At 32.4% G+C, this 22284-nt stretch overlaps 1 protein-coding gene and 1 long non-coding RNA gene across 3 annotated transcripts; one reads left to right on the forward strand and one right to left on the reverse strand.

The window, feature by feature from the left end:
* The first annotated feature begins 6754 nt into the window (after positions 1-6754).
* LOC120154194 (E3 ubiquitin-protein ligase PRT6-like) lies at positions 6755-17877 on the forward strand. 2 transcript variants are annotated; one of them, XM_039166012.1, is made up of 17 exons: positions 6757-7184; positions 7345-8442; positions 8664-9850; positions 9951-10091; positions 10463-10706; positions 10801-11523; positions 12063-12254; positions 12358-13034; positions 13540-13591; positions 13670-14309; positions 14759-14967; positions 15605-16140; positions 16228-16332; positions 16473-16539; positions 16619-16696; positions 17271-17339; positions 17446-17877. In XM_039166012.1, the coding sequence occupies exons 1-17, from the start codon at positions 7131-7133 to the stop codon at positions 17518-17520; spliced, it is 6147 nt and encodes a 2048-aa protein (XP_039021943.1). In that variant the 5' UTR covers positions 6757-7130; the 3' UTR covers positions 17521-17877. The 2 variants fall into 2 exon arrangements, with proteins under 2 accessions (XP_039021944.1, XP_039021943.1); XM_039166013.1 differs by lacking the exons at positions 14759-14967; positions 16228-16332; positions 16473-16539; ... (1 more) ...; positions 17271-17339; positions 17446-17877 and having other exon boundaries at positions 6755-7184; positions 15605-15780.
* Positions 17878-20774: 2897 nt separating this feature from the next.
* On the reverse strand, positions 20775-21012 carry LOC120154196. Its single transcript, XR_005518857.1, has 2 exons — positions 20901-21012; positions 20775-20822 (listed from the first exon to the last, which is right to left on the reverse strand). It is a non-coding gene; the product is annotated as an uncharacterized LOC120154196 (long non-coding RNA).
* Between the last annotated feature and the right edge of the window lie 1272 nt (positions 21013-22284).

Raw genomic sequence — 22284 nt, forward strand, 5'->3', positions numbered from 1 at the left:
TACAAGTTAATCCTTTTAAAAAGTGAAGTTAAATATTATTGTAATTTTATTATCTTTTCACATTTTATAAATTTTTTAAAAGGTCAGTTAATATAATTATTTCTAATAAATTTAATTAATTTTCAAAAAAAAATTAAAAACAATATAATTTAAGGAAGATAAATTATATATAAACAAAGCATTTCACTATAAAATTAAGTATTGTTCACACAAACAAATATATACATATATCTTAAAAACTTTTATTTCTTAAATTATTTTTTATTAATTAAATTACTTTTTAATGTTCTTAGAATTTTGCGTTTAAATATGTACTAATTCATAATCTTTAAGAATTTGGAATTTTAAAAGTAAGACTTCCATAAATTATGGGTAAGTTGGTGGATGATGTAGAATAAGAATGTGTGGAGTGCATGATGACGATCAATTTCTGAGTTTTGATAGCAATTAAGTGAATTTAGTAATTAAAAAAATTGTTATTATAATTTAAGGTTTTAAATTCAAACACTACATATATTATAAGTATGAGCGTTCGTTGTCAAATAATTAAAAATTTTAAATAAATATTACTTTTATATATCCAGATTTATAAAAAAAATGTGATTTATTGGGACCGACTTTATGAATACCTATTGTATAAAAAACCAATTGACGGTAGTGTGGTAATGCTGTGAAAGAGTAACAAGTGTACGAGTTTAATGTCGGTAGATGGCGCACAAAAGCCATGTGGTGCCGTAGACTCACGCTTAGCTTGTTCACTTTTAAGATGCCTAATGAGTTGAATAGTAAAATTCGATAAAAATTTGAACCGGGTTGATTTGATTTGAACTCGACTCGAGATCTTAACTAATCGAGTCGAACAAAGTTTCACTTGACTCGATAAGTTTATGAACAGTTTGTTAATTTTTTAATAATTTTTTACTAATTATCTTAAAAAATTATTTCATTAAAAAATTACTAATTTACCGATAGATGATAAATGACTAATCTATTAATTTTATGATAAAAATTACTAAATTATTAATTAATAATTACTATCTTACTGCACTAAAAAATTAAACCCTAATTATTGTTTTAATATATTTGTTGATTTTTATTTTGGAGTTTAGACTTTGAATTTGTTTCATATACTCTTTTGATAATTTTTTAATTAAAGTTATCAATTTACGTTTATATTAAGCTTTATATAGTATTAGTATATTTTACCTATAGTTAAAAATAAGATGAAAATTTTGGTGAGCTTAACGAGCAACTTGGCGAGTAACGAGCTTCGAAGCAACGAGCTTAACGAGCAACAAAGTTTTTTTTAAAACGAGCACGAGTCGAGCAAAATTTTAACGAGCTCAACGAGCATCGAACAAAAAAATCTTTTTAACGAGCACGAGTCAAACACTGCCTAACTCGCGATCGACTTGCTCAATAAGTACCCCTAGTTCTCTCTATTTATCTTTCGTCTCCTTACATTTCCATCTTATGTGGCTGATGGTTCCACTCTTTTGATTTTCACCTTATTTGGCGTATTTTATCTAGGGATTTAAATAAATAACCTACAATTAATTATTCGTCAATCGTTTGTATAATGTAAGTTTATGTTCTTTTGTTAAGCATGAGTGAATATGAACAAATTGTTTTTGTTCATTTAATAAATGAACGAACATAAATAAAGATGTGTTCAGTTCGTATATTTTCACGAACAAGCTCGTTTATGAGCTCGTTCATTTATGTTGTGAATAAGCTTATTTACATGATTCTCTTTTTTTTTGCATTTTAAATATTGGTAAATATATTAACTAAATTGAACATATGATAAAAGTTAAAATTTAAACTGTGAATTTTAAGGTGTTTAAGCACTAGTGATGTCATTTTACCATTTTCTTTAGCTTGCAAATGTAAAGGTAAAATAAAAAATTCAACATATAAACCAGCATTATATAAACATATTTGTGAATATTAAACAAACATGTTCTCGAACAATATATAAATGAATACGAATATATTCAAAAATAAATAAAAGAATATGATATAAAATTTTTAAATGAACACGAACCATATATGAACACTTTAAAAGATAAATAAACAAATATGAACATAACATTATTTATTCAAACTCGATTGATTTGCCTTCCTAACTTTACCTTACCTTTTCCTTCTATATATGTTAGTATTTGCTTTTTGCTTTCAACAAGGGTAACATTGCACCTTCAAAAAATGGCAAACCAACTCAATAATTAGTTTGGTCAATAAAACCACAGTTGTAGTAAGGATCATTGTAAGTTGAGACTAGCATGAAAGTACAAATCGTGTGTAATAAAATCCATTAATTAGTTTTTTAGGTTGATAATTACTACACAAAAGAATTACCATGCAAACACTTGAATTTGCACTAATGTGAAAGATTTCTTTACTTTGAATGGTATTTTTTATTATAAATTTTTTATTATCTATGTTAATTTCGAAAATGAACAAATTAATTATAATTAAAAGAAAAATAATAAAAATTATTTGTTGTGAAATCATAAAATTATAATAAAAACAAGAGATAAATAATTAATATAAAAAAGAGGATATTACTTTTCAATTGTCTATATTTCGTAAGTTTGTATATAGCCACTAAATCATCAATTGTGAAGGGTTATACGAAGATAGAAGATTTGGTTCACTAAAAAGATCATTATTAGAGGAGATTATTATTTTTTTCGGACTTACATTTCCATGTTTAGTTCATGAAAAGATTATTATCAAAGAATAATATGTTCCTAATAGTAGTATTTTTTTGTTAAAATCGTGTAAATTTTATTACCTTTAAATTCATAGTTTATAGTAAGGGTGTAAACGAGCCGAGTTGAGCTCGAGTATTGCTAAGCTCTACTCGAAAACTCTGAAATGAAGCTCAATTCGACTCAAAAATTCACGAGCTTAAAATTTTTAAGCTCGACTCGAACTTGAAATCCTAAACTGAAACCCGTGAACAGCTCAAGAAAGCTCGAAATGAAAAAAAAAATATTAAACTTAACTCAATTAAAGCCTCAAACTCAAACTTGAACCTGAAACTTATATACATGAAACCTTATTGTATTTAAAAAAAATCAACACATAAATGTTAATATTATTAATAATTTATTTTTTTTTTAAAATCTTAATACATTATATTTTTTAGTTGCTCACGAGCTTTTCGAGTCGAGTATCAAGTAGCTCGTTTCAGTCTCGTTAAGAATTCGAGTCAAGCTTGAGCTCGAGTCCATTCGATCCAAGTATTTGTCGAGCCTTGACCGAGTCGATCTCGAGTAGCTCGCGATCTGCCTCGTCTCATTTACAATTCTAGTTAGTAAAAAAAATCCCCACCACTTTGGACCATAATACCCATAAACTAATAAATTCTTTTTATAACGATCCCTCCCAATTCTTATTTTTTGTAGTTTACTTGAAATTATAAACATAATAATAATATATAAAGAGTTTAATTTAGTAAAATATTAATAAATTTGAGTATTTAAAATTATTTTATATTTTTTTATATCTAATATATCAATTATTTATAATTTTATGAGATAAAAAAATAATATTATTGAAAAAATGTAATTATTTAAAATAATATCTAATTTTAAGTTATTAAAAATATATCTTATTTATTGAAAAATAATATTTTTATCCACTCGAGACCATGATATTATTTTTTATATTATATTATATTTTAGATAAATATATATGATACTTATGAAAATCATTTAAAAATATAAGTTTAGTACACTAATTATATATTAAATGTATTTTTTTCCAAAAGTTAGATAGTATAATAATTAAAATATTTCTATATTTCATCCAAATATTAATAATTTAATATTAAAGTTTAGTTTTTTTAAATATATATATATATATATATATGTGTGTGTGTGTGTGTGTGTGTGTATCACAAGGATAATTTGGTAAAATATGCATTCAAGTAATCTTATACTCCTTCAATCAAATACAATAATTTTACATTCATACTAAACAAATCAAACAATACAATACAACATTCTCATAATAATATTGAATTCCAATAATGTTATTCTCAAAATTAACTTTACATTCCTTCGATAAAACGCCCCTAAGGATTAAAAAAAATGAAAGGCAAAATTTTGTCATAAAGACATCCATTAAATAGTATTTATAATACTCACGTCCTTTGTAAAATATGTGTTTCATAAAAAAAAATCTTATTGGAATTTTTTTTATAAAAATTAAGTGAAAAAATATTATATCATATTTTAATAGACCAAATGGTTACCATATAATTTATCATAATATTAAATAAATTTATTTCTAAACGAGTCGAATATTCTAAATCCACCAAAGGAATCATAAAATAGTAAAATTGGCTCAATACAGCAGGTGAGTTAATTACTTAGTCCAATACAATACAAAGTAAGTTATTTAGGGATCTATAGTGTTTATTACATGATTTGAAATTTATCACGTCGATATGATGAGTTTTAGTAAAATATATTTTTATTTAAATTTTTTATTGTGATATGATAAATTCTAATAAAAAATATATTTGATTAAAACTCGTTACGCCGAAGTGACGAGTTTACCCTGTTGGATTAAAATCCATATTTGTGGGCACGTATGTATAATGTAAAATATTATCATAAAGTATGACACAAAATTAAGTGATCAATTATGTTACATGTGTTATATTATTAAAGTGTCATAGAATCAAAGTGTAGATACCATAAATTGTATTCATAATTTGATGAGGGACATAATTATAAATACTTAAAAGATTAACCTCATATTCAATCTATATAAAGAGGTAGCGATCCCCAAGAAATAGATTAACTTGTATTACTCTTATCTCGTAAGAGAATTTTTATGACAAGATTAGATCCTAATTATTGTTCATATTTATTATAATTTCGGTTCTAACATACCTTGCCATGTAACATTTATTGCAGATTGAAAAATAAATTCCGAACTAACCTATTGCACCAATTAATTTTTTCAGCTTGACTTAATGGAGCCAACACAAAAAAATCATTGAAGTCCTTTCAAGACTGAGTTTCTTAGCCCACATATATCCATTGGTTTTAGGTCCAATTTCATTTTATTTCGCGAGTCAAAAAAATCTAAAACCCAATACCTCGAAGAAAGCAAGAAAACGAAGGTTAATCTTTTTTTAATCCCTTACGAAAAGAACAGTAAATTCTTTTTCTCTTTTAACTTTTACTGTGTAAGTGGTAAAAAATATTTTAAAACTGTTTTAAATATTTAATAACTAAAGTAATAAAAAAATTTTATATAGTTTTATATATTTAATTTTTAAATTATATTTTAAAGTATTTTATATAAAAATATAAATAATAATATAATCATATTAATATTAATATACTTTAACTAAATTAACTTGTAATAAAAATATAGATTTTTTTAAAATTTAATCCAAGCCATAATGATAAATTTACTTCTCAATATTTATATTTTTTCTCATTTTAGTATTATTTTCATGTTTAATTAAATTTGACTCTTAGTGTTTTTCTAATAAATATTGAATTTAACTATTAAATTTTAAAATTAATTGAATCGTTATTTTAAAAATAAAAATATTAACTAGAATGATAAATTCTTGTTGAGATTGACATAAAATCTCATATGTATGTATATTTTTTATATTTTAAATATTTTTATAATTATTTATTCAAAAAAATATTTTTGGGTGTTTGATAAACATCTTTTTAAAGAGTTTTTAGCTTATTTAAACATAAATATTTGATTGATAGTTAAATTATCCAGTTTTAGTGTTTGGTAAACATCTTTTTAAAAGAGTTTTTTGTGCAAAATAAACTTAAAATGAAAATGCTAGAAAATCCAATGGCTTAGAAGAGCTAATTGCAAAATAAGATGTTAAATGACATATTCCTCCGAATTATAAAATGCCCTCCATGAGACTCAATCCCACGACCTCAAGGTTAAAAACCTTGTGCTCTACCAACTGAGCTGGATGATCATTTCTTATATAATGAAATAGCCTTCATCCTAATATATTTAAGCTGAATTTTTATTTTATTATCTTATTTTTTAGTTGTAGATTCTCAAATATATTTTAGTTAAGAATATATATTTTAGTTAAGAATATATAACAAAACATGAAAGTAAAAAAAATGTAGTGTTGATATTTTATACAAAGTTAATAGTATGTATCAATCTCACAAGGTTAATATTTGTAAATATTAAATTTTAAAAATACATTTAAAATTTTAAAAAATATTTACTAATTTTCTTAAGGAATTTTAATTTATTATCAAAAGTATTTTATCCGAATAATTTCACCCCAATAAAGACTAAAGTATTATAAAACATGTATGTACTTAACAACTAAATATATTATACTCTTATTTGTCATTTTACCCGTATCATATATCAGCTAAATTCTACCAAACACTTTTATATAAATAGTTAATTAAATCAGTTGGTCAAACCAACTACTAGAATCAACTACCAACTATTAGTTGTTTGTCAAACACCCCCTTTATAATTATAAATTATGTATCAATCTAACATGAAACAAATAATTTTATATGTAAATTATTATTTTAAAATCATAAAAAATAATGAAATTATTTTCTAACGAGTTAAAAGTCAAATTTAAATAAAGAAAAGAATAAGAATCAATTTCATAAAAAATATAAATATTAAAAACTGATTTTGTCGATGTGCCCAAATGCAACAAGGAAGAAGCTCTTAGAGAAGTGAGAAAGGGGATTAATATAATTATTATCCAAACAGACGACAGCGGGAACACGCTATCCCTCATATTATTCCAGACAATCTAGAACCATCGCCTTGAAGAAAAAGAAGTTAAGGGAAGAGAGATATAAAAATCAATAATTATATAAAGCATGAGAGAAACCGAAGGGCCTGTTTGGTTCATTGCTTTGCCCAGAGTGAACGACTAGTTGAAGGAGTGGGAATCAATCGTCAGCGATTCAGGGACCTGATAAGTTTATGGGTTTTCTTTGGATTATTTCAAATTAGATAAAGATTTCATCGAAGAAGTAAACCTGGGGAGTGAAGGAGGCTCCAGATTAGGGCCGTGCTTGTCTTGCGCAGATTGGCTGCTTCGTTACTGCCATTTAATTTTCCGTAAGAAAATGGAATCGCCTTCCGGTTCTTTGCCGATTAAGCCCCGTGATCGAGTCCTAAGGGTACGTCCTTTATTTAATTTTTATTTTATTTTTCAAATCATTCAATCAGGTGAAATGTGAAAATTTTGAAGTTTAATTTTATTTTTTTAAATTTCGTACGTCCCAAATTTTTTGATGTTGAAATGAATAAGCTGAAAAGAACTGTTGATTTTGTAATCAGAGGTTAGCTGCTATAGGGATTCCAATGGAGTACCTCGAAAGGTCTTATGAGGGGATAGTTGGTTTTGTTAATGGTAACGAGTTATTGTTGCCGGAAGTAGTTTCTGCAATCTTACCTGCAGATGAAGATGTGGCGGAGTCTATACAAGATACTGAGGAATGGATGTGTTTGAATATGAAAAATCAGTTCCGAGAGAGTATGGTTTGGTTACAGTGGCTGATGTTTCAGGATGAACCTATGAATGCTTTGAAAAACCTAGCGAATTCGGGTGTTGGTCAAAGCGGTGTTTGTGGTGCAGTTTGGGGATCGAATGACATTGCGTATAGGTGCCGGACATGTGAGCATGATCCGACTTGTGCTATTTGTGTTCCCTGTTTCCAGAATGGGAATCATAAGGATCATGACTACTCAACTATATATACAGGTGGTGGTTGCTGTGATTGTGGAGATGAAACAGCTTGGAAACAGGAGGGGTTTTGCTCGAAGCATAAAGGTTCAGAACAGATTCAACCACTTGGTGATAGCATAGCAAAATCTGTTGGTCCAGTGCTTGATGCACTCTTTATTTGTTGGAAAAACAAGCTTTTTGCAGCAGAACGTGTATTTCATGAAAATACGAGAGCAACCAATCGTGGTGCTGAACAGAGGAAGGCTGCAAATGAACTTACTTATGTGGTCGTTGAGATGCTTATAGAATTTTGCAAGTATAGTGACAGTTTGCTCAGTTTTGTGGCAAGGAGGGTAATTTCTCTAGATGGTTTATTGGATTTTCTGGTCAGAGCAGAGAAGTTTGTTGGTGATGGTGTTGCAAAGAAACTCCATGAATTGCTGCTGAAATTGCTGGCAGATCCCGTCTTCAAAAATGAATTTTCGAAAGCATTTTTAAGTTACTACCCAACTGTTATAAGTGAAGTCATAAAAGAGGGAAGTGACAGCATTTTCAATGAGTACCCACTAATCTCAACTTTCTCTGTCCAAATATTCACAGTGCCAACGCTAACTCCTCGCCTCGTGAAAGAGATGAACCTATTGGACATGCTACTGAAATGCTTGGGAGACATTTTTCTTTCTTGTGCTAGAGAAGATGGACGTTTGCAGGTAATTTCCATTTTTCTTATTGAAATAGGTCATAATTTCAGGAGGGCATACAATTTTGGCATAAAAAATAACAGAGACTGAGATTTTCTCACATTCTATGTCATTTTGGTTATTGCAATAAAACATAACTCCTGAAAATGGTTATTGAAGAATTTGTTTTACTAGTAGCGCGCTAGAATTTTGACGGCATATATAAGTTTTTGTGTTTTGTTCTTTTGCAGACTGCTAAGTGGGGAAGTTTATACGACACCACAAACCGTGTAATTGAAGATATTCGGGTTGTCTTGAGCCATGATGTAGTCTCCAGATACGCAATACATGAGCAGAAGGACATTTTAAGAACTTGGCTCAAGCTTTTGACTTTTGTGCAAGGGATGAACCCTATTAAGAGGGAAATCGGCCTCCATATTGAAGAAGAAAATGAATCTATGCCTTTTGTTTTAAGCTATTCTATTTCCAATATTCATTCCCTTCTGGTAGAGGGGGCATTTGCAGTTGCCTCAAGTGAAAGGGAAAATATTCTTTCTTATGCTTATAAGCAAGATGTGGATGATGGAGATAGCATAAGGCATGCAAAAGTAGGAAGGCTCTCTCAAGAGAGTTCTGTTTGCTGTCGAACAGGAAGGAGTGTTTCAAAGACTACCGAAATTGGATCCGACTCCGTATCTCATCTTTTAATTCCCTCCTCTGCCATCTGGTTAATACAGGAGTGCTTAAGGGCTATGGAGGCTTGGCTAGAAGTTGATGGCGGTACCTCTGCTGCTCTTCAGAGTTTATCTTCTCCAAATAGTAGCGACAGTTCTGATAGCAATTTTCGGGCAATAAAGAAAACATTGTACGACATTAAGAAAGGAAAATACTTTGGGAAGCTAACTGGTTCAAGTGAGAATCATAGCTCACAATGTTCTCCTGTATATAGTGGAAATCAAGCAAGTGATGATATGGACAAAAGTAGAGGCTCAGACAGTAAAAGCATGCCAGCTGAAACTGATCCAGTTGCATGTGGTTATATAGGTGATGTCAGTGCCATGGAGACAGAATGTGGCGTAGAACTACCTACTTTGCGTGTTTTGAGCTTGTGTGAATGGCCAGATATCGTTTATGATGTTAGTTCACAAGAGATATCTGTTCACATTCCATTATATCGATTATTTTCCTTGCTTCTGCAGAAGGCATTGAGAAATTATTATGGTGAATCTTCATTGCCAAATATAACAAATGCTTGTTCAGCAAGTTCGTTATCAGCACATGCAGATTTCTTTGGTCACATCCTCAGGGGCTGCAACCCTTTGGGGTTCTCTGCATCTGTTATGGAGCATCCCTTAAGGATTAGGGTATTTTATGCTCAAGTTATTGCTGGAATGTGGCGGAAGAATGGGGATGCTGAGTGGTACCGCTTTGTTCGCTGGTAGGTTAAATTTGCTTTATTTGTTGTGCATAACTAGTGGGAAGAAGTCCCCTAAGTTTCCATTTCTTAATTGTCAAGTTCTGATGCTCTTTTCTTGCAGGACTGAACAAGGTTTGGAGCTTGATCTATTCTTGCTGCAGTGCTGTGCGGCACTTGCTCCTCCTGATCTCTATGTTAAGAGAATTGTAGAGCGCTTTGGGCTTTCAAACTACCTTTCTCTGACCCTTGAAAGGTCAAATGAGTATGTATTTACACCTACTTTTACATCATTTAAATACTTATAAATACTATACTAGGATGCTACTTTTGCTACTTGGTTGCCGCTCATAGGGTAAATACCTTTCGTAATTTGGTCCAAGTAATTTAAATAGCAAAAACCAAAATTATATCCCTATTGTATAAGTTCAACAGGAGCATGTTGAATCCCTTTTGAAGTGAAATCATTCTTTTGCATGCATGAAACGTCAATTTATTGTTGCTTTGGAAATGACATCAAGTAGCAAAGATGGTCCGGACATTTTCACTCCCTTGCGTACATAAGGACATAAGATTCTGAATTTATGTTTGATGTTATGAGACACTATTAGTATGCTAAATGGTAATGTATTTCAGGTACGAGCCGGTTCTTGTTCAGGAAATGCTCACTTTAATCATGCAAATTTTACTAGAAAGGCGATTTTGTGGACGCAGCACTGCTGACAGTTTGAAAAGAGAACTGATTTATAAGTTAGCCATTGGAGATGCCACTCACAGTCAACTAGTGAAATCTCTACCTCGCGACCTTTCTAAATCTGACCAGCTTCAAGAAATTTTAGATAGGGTTGCTGTATACTCCAATCCATCAGGCTTTAATCAGGTTGGAGTTTGTGGTCTTATATATCCTTTCAATGATATGGGTTGTCAAAATACTTTTGACCTGTTAATATTTCATGATGTTGATGTTATGCTAGGGAATGTATTCATTGCGTTGGGCCTATTGGAAGGAGCTGGATTTATACCACCCTTGTTGGAACTCGAGGGATTTGCAGGTCGCAGAAGAAAGATACTTGCGTTTCTGTGGTGTTCCAGCAATGACTACTCAGCTGCCTAAGTGGGCAAACATATATCCTCCTCTTGAGGGAGTTGCTAGGATTGCAACATGCAGAGAGACCCTTAAGATTATTCGTGCAGTGATGTTTTATTCTGTTTTTACTGATAAATTTACTGAATCACGTGCTCCTGATGGTATCCTTATGACAGCACTGCACTTGCTTTCATTAGCATTAGACATTTATTTGCAGCAGAATAGATCTGGTGGTGTAGAACGTCATATTGGAGATTCAAATTCTATTCTAGCTTTCGCTAGTGAAGAAATTATTGAGTCATTAAACTATGGTGCTGGCAAGCAGAGTTTGTTATCACTACTTGTTGCACTAATGAGAATGCATCGGAAAGACAATGTAAACAGTTATACGGAATCCAGCAACTGCAGTTTCTCTCCTCTGATTGAAAGTTTATTGAAAAAGTTTGCTGGAGTTGATTCCCAATGCATGACCATACTGCAACAACTTGCGCCTGAAGTGGTCAGCCATCTGTCCGAATCTACTTCGAATACTGAGAGAAGTATGTCAGGTTCAGCCTCTGATAGTGAGATGCGCAAGGTGAAAGCTCGTGAAAGACAAGCGGCCATAATGGTGAGTGAAGCAATCTTGAAAAAAGTCTGATAGGATGTTGGTGAAAGACCTAAACAATCTTGACTATAGCAGTATGCTCCTCTATTAACATAAACTTTGATGTTTAATACTTGGCCCTTATAAAAAATTCTTCTGTGATTCCTTTAAAATGAGGATTTTTTTTATAAGATCTTTAAAATGAGGATTAATTAAACTAGAGTCCAATATCGCTTTTCTGAATCTTGTATTTTTGTAGAAGTGATCTTGGTTTCACCTCAGAATGGGGGATTCCTACTCATTGGATTATGCCATGTTCATTTATTTCCTGGCCTAGTGAGAAAGCTTGTAGTAAATGCTGAATGGACAGTTTCCTGCATTTTAAGTGCTAGGTGCGTTGCGTGACTGTTGATTAAACAAACTGAATAGATCCTTTAAATGTGCCAGTTCCTCACTGCTATCTTTGGGTAACAGTGGAGTCAATCAGTATGTGAAAGTTGAAGAAAAATGGGACATAATCTGTGTGTTAGTTTGTGGATTTGAATCTGTAATTCTTCTTGCAGGCAAAAATGAAAGCAGAACAGTCTAAATTTTTGTCAAGCATCATTTCAACTGCGGCTGATGATACAAAATCTGAAGCAGAAGTTTCTGATTCTGACATGAAAAATGAAGCAGAAGGTGCTTTGCAACAGAGTTGCTCCCTTTGCCATGATCCTACTTCCAAAGATCCTGTTTCTTTCTTGATTCTTCTCCAAGTAAGTGTTTAGACTTAAGTCTTCAGGTTACCCATCACTTTGCGACAAACAGAATCTTCTTTTTTCCTTAAAGAATTAATATTTTACTATTTCTTGAAAAAAGAAATCTAGGCTTTTGAGCTTTGTTGATAGAGGACCTCCATCATGGGATCAATGTTCAGACAAGCAGCAAGGTTATATTCCCACAAATAGGACGACCAATCAGTCGGGATCAAATGCCTCTGCCAGCAATTCAGGATTGGCTTCTTTTTCAGCGCGGTTGACTGAAAATTCAGTTGTTGAGTCTAACAATAATGAGCAGGGGCAAGATAGGGAAGTAAATGCCATTCTTGAGTTTTTCAAGTCTCGATTTCCTTCAGTGAGGAGCATTCAAGCACCTTTCATGTCTACTGATGCGAGGGATAGTGGTGTATATAGTTCGGGGAAGGTGGAGGAAGATATGTACATATCTATTCGTAACGAAATGCATGATATTTCGTTAAACTCAAGCTTTAGAACATATGAAGCATCTTCTGCTGCTGAATGTTCCTCAGAAAACCGCAGGGATGCTGAATCTGACATACTTGGAAAATACACTGTTGCACTTTCAAATGAGACAATTGAAAACTCTTTGGGAACTGAAAACACTGATATCAATAGAGAGTTGACGGAATCTACTTCACAGCCTCTTGTTTATGATGGATTTGGCTCATTAGATTGTGATGGAATTTATCTGTCTTCCTGTGGACATGCTGTACATCAGGATTGTCTTGATCGCTATTTATCATCACTGAAGGAACGGTAAGTCTTCTAAAAATATTATTTTAGTTCTTATTTGATAGTTTTGCGTTTTTATTTTAACATTATTCTGAATGTAAATAATAGAGTGAGAATTCAATGGCTCATGCAACAATATACCCTGATCTTTCTCAAAGCAATTATGAGGTGTTAACTTAAAGTTTAGTTCATTGTTTGGACTTCATATTGTACTTTTGGTGAAGTGTTCTCTACTGAAAAGTATAGATTTGGAGCTTAAATCACATAATTGGAATTTTCCATGCCTAAATTTGCTGCCATTGAAAGGCTCCTAGCCTTGGTAGTCCAGGTTAACTTCAATCTCATTGTGCCTTTAAATCCTCAAGCTTCTTGAGTTAATGATTTGAATAGGTTTTGAAGTTTATTTGTAATTTCATTTATCAAGAAACCAGAAGGTGCAGAAATTTAGCTTGGAGACTTTAAATGATGCCTGCCTAGAAGTTATCTGGCATAAAAGTGCATAAGATATCTTCTTGCTCTGTGGTTGCAGATTTGCACGGAGGAGTTTCTTTGAGGGTGCACATATTGTGGATCCTAATCAGGTACTAGTTTCACAAAAAAATATTCTTTTGCAAAACCTTATCTTACATTTGATGTTGAACTTGTACTTCTTTTGTCAGGGAGAGTTTTTGTGCCCTGTGTGTCGTAGACTAGCAAATTCTGTCTTGCCTGTAGTGTGTGGGACTTTCCAAAAGGCAGGAAGGAAGCCTACGACTTCAACTGTTTATCAAATGCCTTCTTTTGGTTCTCAATCTTCAGTAAGCAAAGAAACTGTTTCCCTTCTGCTTCAGCCGGGTTTATGTCTTCTAAATACCGCTGCCAAGATGGTTGGGAGACCTCATTACTTTGAAGCTCTTTCTCTTCAAAGAAAAGGAAGTTTAAGTCAGGATCTGGAGTCTGTATCTCGGGTGCTGTCTAAAATGTATTTTTCGAAAAAGCGGGATAGATTCTTAGGATCTCCAAGGTTAAGCCTCTCAATAATTTTGTGGGATACTCTCAAGTATTCGCTTGTGTCAACAGAAATTGCTGCTCGCAGTGGAAAGACGTCCATGGCCACAAATTATACTCTTACTTCTTTGTATAAGGAGTTCAAATCTTCTAGTGAATTTATATTTTCCTTGTTGCAAAGAGTTGTCCAGAACCTGAGCGGTACAAATTCTCTTCTTGCTCTTCAAAGATATAGAGGTCTTCAACTGTTTTCTGTCTCTATTTGCTCTGGGGTTGGCCTTGATAACCACAGCACCTCAAATAAACAAGAAGGTATGGTTTTAACTCATTATTGCTTTGAGATCCACTTGAAATTTGGAACATTTATGAAGAATTTTTTTATACTAAGTTGTTGATGCTGTAGATATATTTAACAAATAGAAATCATGGTTTATCCAAGTTTGATGCTGCTTGTGTGTTTTGAAGGATCTCTAGTCTTTTGACGGTTTGAGTCACAAAAAATTGAAATAGGTCATTGCTAAAACTGAAGCATGATGATAAAACTTACTCATTCCAAGGAGATGGCCTTTTTCTTCTTAACCAATAGCAGGGATAAAGGGACCTAAGAGGGATAAAAAAGTGAATGGGAGGATGTCAATTATCATGTGCGTGTGTGTTGGTGGATGTTTATCATATTTGGCATTAACTGTAAATACAATTATAAGTTGTCTTACTTTTGGATTCTTGTGGTATAAATTGAACTCTTGATTGTATATTGACAGACAATCTTCTAAATATCTTGAAACAAGATGATAAGGAAGTGTTATATCCTGATATTCAATTATGGAATCGAGCATCTGATCCTGTTCTTGCTCGTGACCCTTTCTCATCATTGATTTGGGTTCTCTTCTGTCTTCCCTGCCCCTTTTTCTCATGTGAGGAGTCCTTGTTATCCCTTGTGCATCTCTTCTATGTTGTCTCTGTGATTCAGGTTTGCTACTATCTCCCTTCATGTAGGTTCCTTTACTAGGATGATTTTCTTTTCTGAACTTTTTGGGGTCCAACATGAAAAAGAAATTTTGATTACAGACAATGTTTCTGGTCAAATGAAACAGTATGAAGAAATATCGACGCTTTCTTGGGAAATATTTGTATGATTTTATCTAAGAAACATGTTAAGCGTCTTACCTAAACCAATTGACAGTGGACAAAGAGACCCAATTTGAATATAAGGAATACTGGAAATTGAAAAGTTAACCTATTTGATTCAGACCACTTTAATGGCACCAGCACAGGTAAGTGAAGATGGAGAACCTACCATGTGACACTTGGAAGGGATATTAGGCAGAACTACATGCAATAACAACATAACAGAACCTGGGGTTTGATATGATAAGCATCCAACCTAAAATCAATTGGCAGGTGGGGAGGCCCAACTTGAATATTAAGACCATAGGAAATCCAAGACTTTACCGCAGTGTAATATTTTTCCTTCAGGGATTTGTTTCAAAGGACTGCATTGACTGTTTGAAATTTTCCTTAAAGCAGTCATTTTCTATGAATGAAATTATTATTCACTATAATTTGGCACTGCAATAAAATTTCTGAATTTGGTTTGCTCATTTCAGGCTTTAATTGTATGTTGTCGGAGACCTGGTTGTAAGGTCAATGGATTAGATTCTCATCATCGCCTAATTACTGATATCTGTGGTGTTCTTGGAGAACCTGACTGTGCTCACTGGTATTTTATGTCAAATGGTGTAGACCACTCTTGTGATATTAGAGAAATGATTCGAAGATTGAGTTTCCCATACTTGCGGAGATGTGCATTGTTGTGGAAATTGCTTTTCTCTTCTGCCCCAGCACCATTTTGTGATAGGGATAATGTGTGGGAGTCGTCTCATGTGACAACTGATATGATGGATACAGTTGAAAGTACTTCAGTGGAGCTTGGTGAAATACAAGAACTAGAGAAGATGTTTAAGATTCCTCCTATAGATGTTGTTCTTGAGGATGAAGTCTTGCAACCGTTTGCATTAAAATGGTTTTATCACTTCAAAATGGTATATGGAACCGGCAGTTTCCAAAATGTTTTCTACTGCAATCCTGCAGTTCCATTTAAGTTGATGAACCTGCCTCATGTTTATCAAGACCTATTACAAAGGTTTGTTCCAATATCCATTCATAGACATGCCGATATTGTGCCTCTTTCAAGTATATGAAGTTCATGAGAATATATCCGTTTCAACAGGTACATAAAGCAGTCTTGCCCTGATTGCAAGGCTACACTTGATGAACCTGCATTATGCCTTTTGTGTGGTAGATTATGCTCTCCAAGTTGGAAATCATGCTGCAGGTAAATTTTCAACTTCCTTTTCTTTTGCTGATTCTGTGCTTAACGTGTGCATTTATCCATTATTCTCCAGTACTTTGATTGTTTAGATTCTTTAGTAAATCTAAAGTACTGATCTCTTTCTTTAATATTTGCCTTAATAGGGAAAGTGGATGCATGGCTCATGCAATGAACTGTGGTGCTGGTATCGGTGTATTTCTGTTGATAAGGGTATTGATCTCCTAGTTTTTGCTCGGAAGTTTCACCTATTTCTTTTGGAGTGGCTAATAGTTTTTTATTGTTGTAACAGAGAACAACGATCCTGCTGCAAAGATGTGCACGTCAAGCTCCTTGGCCTTCTCCATATTTGGATGCTTTTGGGGAAGAGGTAAAGCATACTTTTTATTATCCAAGTTTGTAACAATCATGTATTTGGTAACTTGAGGTCGAAGCAGATAAAATATTGGTTAGTGTCAAGTGTAATAGAAACAAACATATTGCACTTTCATCCTTTTCTACTGGAACCGACGAAGTGTGGTTATGATTGTGTTATCTCCTTATCAGTATCGACCACACTAAGTTTGGTAATTCATGAGCCATGGGAAATTTTGCACCAAGGTTCTACGTTGCAATTCAATGTGAAGCAACTTGGGAAATTCTGAAGGATTTATTAAGAAAGGTTAATATACTTGATTGATCCTTACAAAATTTTAAGAGATTCTGGAGCTGATATATTTTTGTTTCTGTAAAACCATATATAGGTGTAAGTATCCCTCGAAAATTATTCATCTTGTTGAAACTTTATGAGATACCAGAATTCTTAATTGTGTCGTGGGACTGAATCTTGAACTTTAAATTTGTATGTGTTTGTTTTCATTTTTAATTTGTACTTGCATTTCATATCATATGGAAGGGTTTTCTTACGATCTATTTGTGATATTCTACGTCTCTTCCATATTTAGGATATTAAAATGCGTAGAGGAAAACCACTGTACTTGAACGAGGAACGTTATGCTGCTCTAACTTACATGGTAATTTCTAAATCCTTTGTTTCCCTTGTGTATTTGTTGTCCATGACGCTAGAGTTTTATATTTTCCGATGACCATGCTCGTAATAATATGTTCTTTCATTAATAGGTTGCCTCTCATGGTCTTGATCGGAGTTCAAAGGTTCTAGGCCAAACAACCATTGGTACCTTCTTCGTGGTTTAGCTCGGTTTCATGATCAAGGTGTCGGTTAATATTTGGCCTCTTTTTTGTTTCTCTGTATCTCTTGCAAGACATCAAATTGCTTAGAAAATGGTTCTACAAAACTGAAGGTTACCGGTATCCGTAAATGACTGCACAAACCAAGGGTCTCGCACAATGATGATGGCGAGTGCCCGTTTTGGGTAGACATATTGGTAATCAGGTCATTTTAGCAGATTGAGCGCTTTTCTATTTTTTTTTCTTTGCGTATTTTTACTCTTTGTTAATGAAAATGATTATTGAATCACCGGATTTTATGGGAGACGGTCTCTGTCGGAGTTACTCTTGTTTTTATTCAACATTTTCTCATTATATTTTCTATTATTTTGATGGGTTTGTAATATGCTGTGTACATGGTTGCACATTTTCACGAGATCTCAGCTATTCCCGGTTAATTCAATGGCGGCGGCGGCGGCTGTTACTTGTATTGTCCCTATTTTTTTTTTTTACTTTTAGAAATTCTTGTTCAACATTCTATTCTGTTGGATTTGAATGTGAAGTACAGTCTTTTAGATTTCAGAAAAAAATAGTATTTTGAATATATGATGATTTAAGAAAATTATCTTATAATTGTCTTAAATTATTAAAAAAATAAATAAATATTTATATTTCTAATTGTGACATGATTGGTGGGACAGAGGTAGTTAATATTCTACGAATCTTTATCTTCTTGGTCTAGTTAAACTTCTCGAAAGTCATCATTAGTGCAGTACATTTATTATTGTACTGAGCTAAGACCAAAAGAGCAGTACAATTGGGTTTCTTTTGGGTCCATTAGACTAGGCGTAAAAATTAATTGGTTTAATAGGTCACTTTTAAATTTATTTTGTATATTACCGTAAATGTAACGGTACATGGTAAATTTGTCATGTTAAAGATGAGTTTATTCAAATAATATCTTTTTATTTAAATTTTATCATATTAATAAAATATTTCATTTGAATAAAAAATTTGTCATGATTTTTAATAAAATATATTTTTATTAGAATTTATTATATTAACAATTTTGAATAAAAATTATATTTCATTTGAACTTATCGTCAATGTGATAAGTTTTAAGTCACTGTAATAAATGTCACAGGTCTTTAAAGGCTTAACTCTAAAATAAGTGTTTAAACTATCCTTTTTTGTCAAATAAGTACCTACAGTTTTTTGGCCCATCCGAGTGTCTATTGTTACAAACGTTATATTTTTAGGTGTCCAGATCGTCAAATGCTGTTAGTTTTTCCCTTTAAGTGACAAGTGTCAACACATGGTAATTTTAAAATTTTTATATAAAAATTTTAAATATAAAATTATATATTTTAAAAAAACATAAAATTTTAAATAACACCTAAACTTTGAAAACTTTCATTTCAACCCCTAAACCCACGTCGATCACCGCCCTTTACCGACGAAGAAGCTCCACCTGGCCTCCCATCTCCTCGACGACCATAACCCTTATGAAATCGTGATCGGTTGACGATTAGTCGACCACAAATCGACGTTTTAAATCTCACGAACCTTAAGAAAAAATCGTGATCCCACGCGATTTCGATGGTTAATTGGCGACAAATATGACGACATATAACTAGGATGATGTCAAGAACTACGTCGGCGGCGGTGGCCGGAGAAGGCACCGGCGATGGATTAAGGTTAGGATTTAGTATTTTGTGGTTGTTTTATAATATAAGAAAAGTTAGGAATTTTTTTTATAAACATATAATATTTTTAAATTTTTTTTATAAAAATAAATTTCAAAATTACCAGTTGTTGACATGTGGGACTTAACAGGAAAAACTAACGGCGTTGACGACCTGGGCATCTAAAAGGGTAACGTTTGTAACGTTAGGCATTTGGATGGACAAAAAAAATCGTAGGCACTTATTTGGCAAAAAAGACATAGTTTGGACACTTATTTGGGAATTAAACCATCTTTAAATAATTTGCTTTGTGCTGTGTTAGACTAAATAATTAGCCTTTTGCCGTTCAATTGTCCGAATGTGCAACAAATTTACATGACCCACCCGATTCTATTTGCCACCCTGTGTTCATAGCCAATTCTGACGTGGGACTAATCAAGTTGAATGATGGTAGGGATTACGGAACAGGGAACGAGTAAATATTAGATTAATTTATATTTAAATTATTGAATTTTAATTTATACTATTTTTTTAGTTTAATTAATTTATATCGTTTGATTCTGGTCTTCTTTATTGTACATCTAATTTAAAATTAGGATTCTTTCTATTCAAGGCAATTCAAAAAATATTTATACTAATATTATTAAATAATTATAATGGAAAAATTTAGAGTGCAATTCCTGGTTATTATATTATCATCAAATAAAATACAACTACAGTTTGAATAATTCTCTGTTGTAATTTATAAAAGATTAATTTTCTTTTAAGTTTACTTAAATAAAATGTTTGAAAATAAAACTAAAAATTATTTAAATTATTAATTAAACACACTAGGTAATGAATGATTTGTGAAAATATATTAGGTAGAACTATCAAGTTTGTTATAATTCTTTACTCTTTAGTATTGTTAATAAAAGTAATTTAATTTATCAATAATAAAAACTGAATAATATAATTAAATTAAATTAAAGATTTATAATCTAAATAAAAATTGAAATTAAATTCAATAATCTAAAGTACAAATTACCATTAAACGTTACCTAGTTCATATAGCTTTTGGCCTCGGATAATATTTTAACATATACTTTTATCTCGATTAAAAATTCTGTATCTAAAATATTATTTAGATAATGTATTTTTATTTAGATATTTAAATTATTTTGTAGTGAAAATATATACTTAAAAATATATCATTGCGCACACAGCGAGGAACCATGGCCGTTACAAGCAACCATGCAAATCAAGTTTCATAGAACCCAACCCACCTACATAAGATGTACATCACTTTAACATTTGAGCACACAGCGAGCAACCATGGCCGTTACAAGCAAATCCCTGGATAATAAACAAGCAACCAATGGCCGCACAAGAAAAGAGAGAGACGCCCCTCATTTACAGTTGCGAGGGTTGCAGGTGCAGTTGTCTCCACCACTTGCAGCCGTTCTCTGCCCCAACTCCCATCTCACGTCCCTCAAAAGTATCTGCACCAATTAAACAAGAAAAAATTAAAATCAGAAGTTTGCTTTTGCTTGTTTTGATCTTTGTTATACGTACGGTTTCTGGGGTGCCACGCCAAGAACGACAGTCTCAGTTGTGGATTTCTCCACAAAGCTCGTTTCCGTCATGCCTGGGTACATCTTGCATCTGTATAAACAAAATCAACCACGGTTTGAATGATGTAAAAGAGATGTTTTGAAACGAAAAACAAACTAATTGAATTACCCTCCACAGCCAGAGCCGCACTTGCAACCGGATCCGCAGCCACAGTTTCCTCCGCAGCAAGACATCTTCACTGATTGAAGAGATTTAGATTCAAATAAGATGCTAGGAAGAAGAAGCAAAACTCGAGTCGAGTGAGGGCCTTCGAATTTATAGACCCAAGGGACGACGGAGCTTGAATTACAACCGTTCACGTGTCATGATTTTACATCATTCTTATCCGACGAGTAACGTTTCAATTCGACGCTTACCTGTTCTTTTTCAAGCTATCTTTCTGTTTCAAGATTATGTGCCTAAAAATATTTTTTTAATAAAGTCTTGAAATAGGACTGTAAGTTCAAAAATTTTATGGCAAAAAGTCACTTAAGGTCCTCGAATTAAAAAAAAAAATTTGGCCATAACCGTTTTTTTCATTCAATGTAACTCTCGAACTATAAAAAAAATTTAATGTGGCCATTTGACCAACAGAAACCATCGTTGACCAACGAAACCGTTATGTGCGACTGACGTGGCACATGTAGTTGCCCAGCTCACTCATTTACTGCTAAGTGGACGCTGATTGTGGAAGTGCTGAGGGGGAAAACAATTAATAAAATGATTGGAAACATAAACTAAAAGAGAAAATAACTTCAGTGACCGAAAATGCTTTATAATATACGATTTTAATCAATTTTTTTTGGATTTGCGAAAATAACCAACAAAATCGCAACGCGATCTCAAATTCGCAACGCGAAATCCAAATTCGCAACGGGAATAGTTAAATCGCAACGATAATATGTAAATCGCAATGCGAATATGTAAATCGCAACGCAAAAGTCAAATTCACAACGCGAATAGGTAAATCGCAACGCGAATTTATTTTTCATAACACAAGTTTCCTTTTCGCAACAAGATCTACTAAATCGCAACATGAATTTTGAAATCGCAACAAGATTTTCGAATTCGCGACACGAATTTTAATTTCGCAACAGCTTTTATTTTCGCAACACAAATGTTTTGGGTATATAAACTACGCAGCAGCAGCAACTCATAACCTAAATCCCTAAATCGCAACTCATTCCATCTCCATCTATCACTCTCTCCGGCGACATCCGTTCTAATATCCAACGACATCCTTCCCCATCTCTAATTTTTTTATATAATTTTATTTCTATATAATTTTTCAATGATTTCCCTCCCAAATTATCAACTATCAACTTAATAAATGTATGTTTTTCTCGAAGTTAGTGATGATATCTAGTTTATAGCTCGTTTGTTTAGTAAACTAATTTACAATTTGTAGAATGAAATCACCTAATATTGATCATGTTTGGATAGATTTGTGTTTTGGAGGGTCATGAGAGAATGTTCATGGTGTTTTACAATATATGTCTTTACCCATGAATAT

Source organism: Hibiscus syriacus, unplaced genomic scaffold, assembly GCF_006381635.1.
Source record: "Hibiscus syriacus cultivar Baekdansim isolate YM2019G1 unplaced genomic scaffold, ASM638163v2 tig00111105_pilon, whole genome shotgun sequence".
Taxonomy (NCBI): Eukaryota; Viridiplantae; Streptophyta; class Magnoliopsida; order Malvales; family Malvaceae; genus Hibiscus; species Hibiscus syriacus.

What these genes read in the sequence shown, in the direction of transcription:
- LOC120154194 (XM_039166012.1), top strand. Translation starts at nt 7,131, where the DNA reads ATGGAATCGCCTTCCGGTTCTTTGCCGATTAAGCCCCGTGATCGAGTC. An exon ending in ATCCATCAGGCTTTAATCAG is followed by an intron (nt 10,707 to 10,800) that starts GTTGGAGTTTGT and finishes ATGTTATGCTAG; the next exon opens with GGAATGTATTCATTGCGTTG. An exon ending in ATATTGTGGATCCTAATCAG is followed by an intron (nt 13,592 to 13,669) that starts GTACTAGTTTCA and finishes TTCTTTTGTCAG; the next exon opens with GGAGAGTTTTTGTGCCCTGT.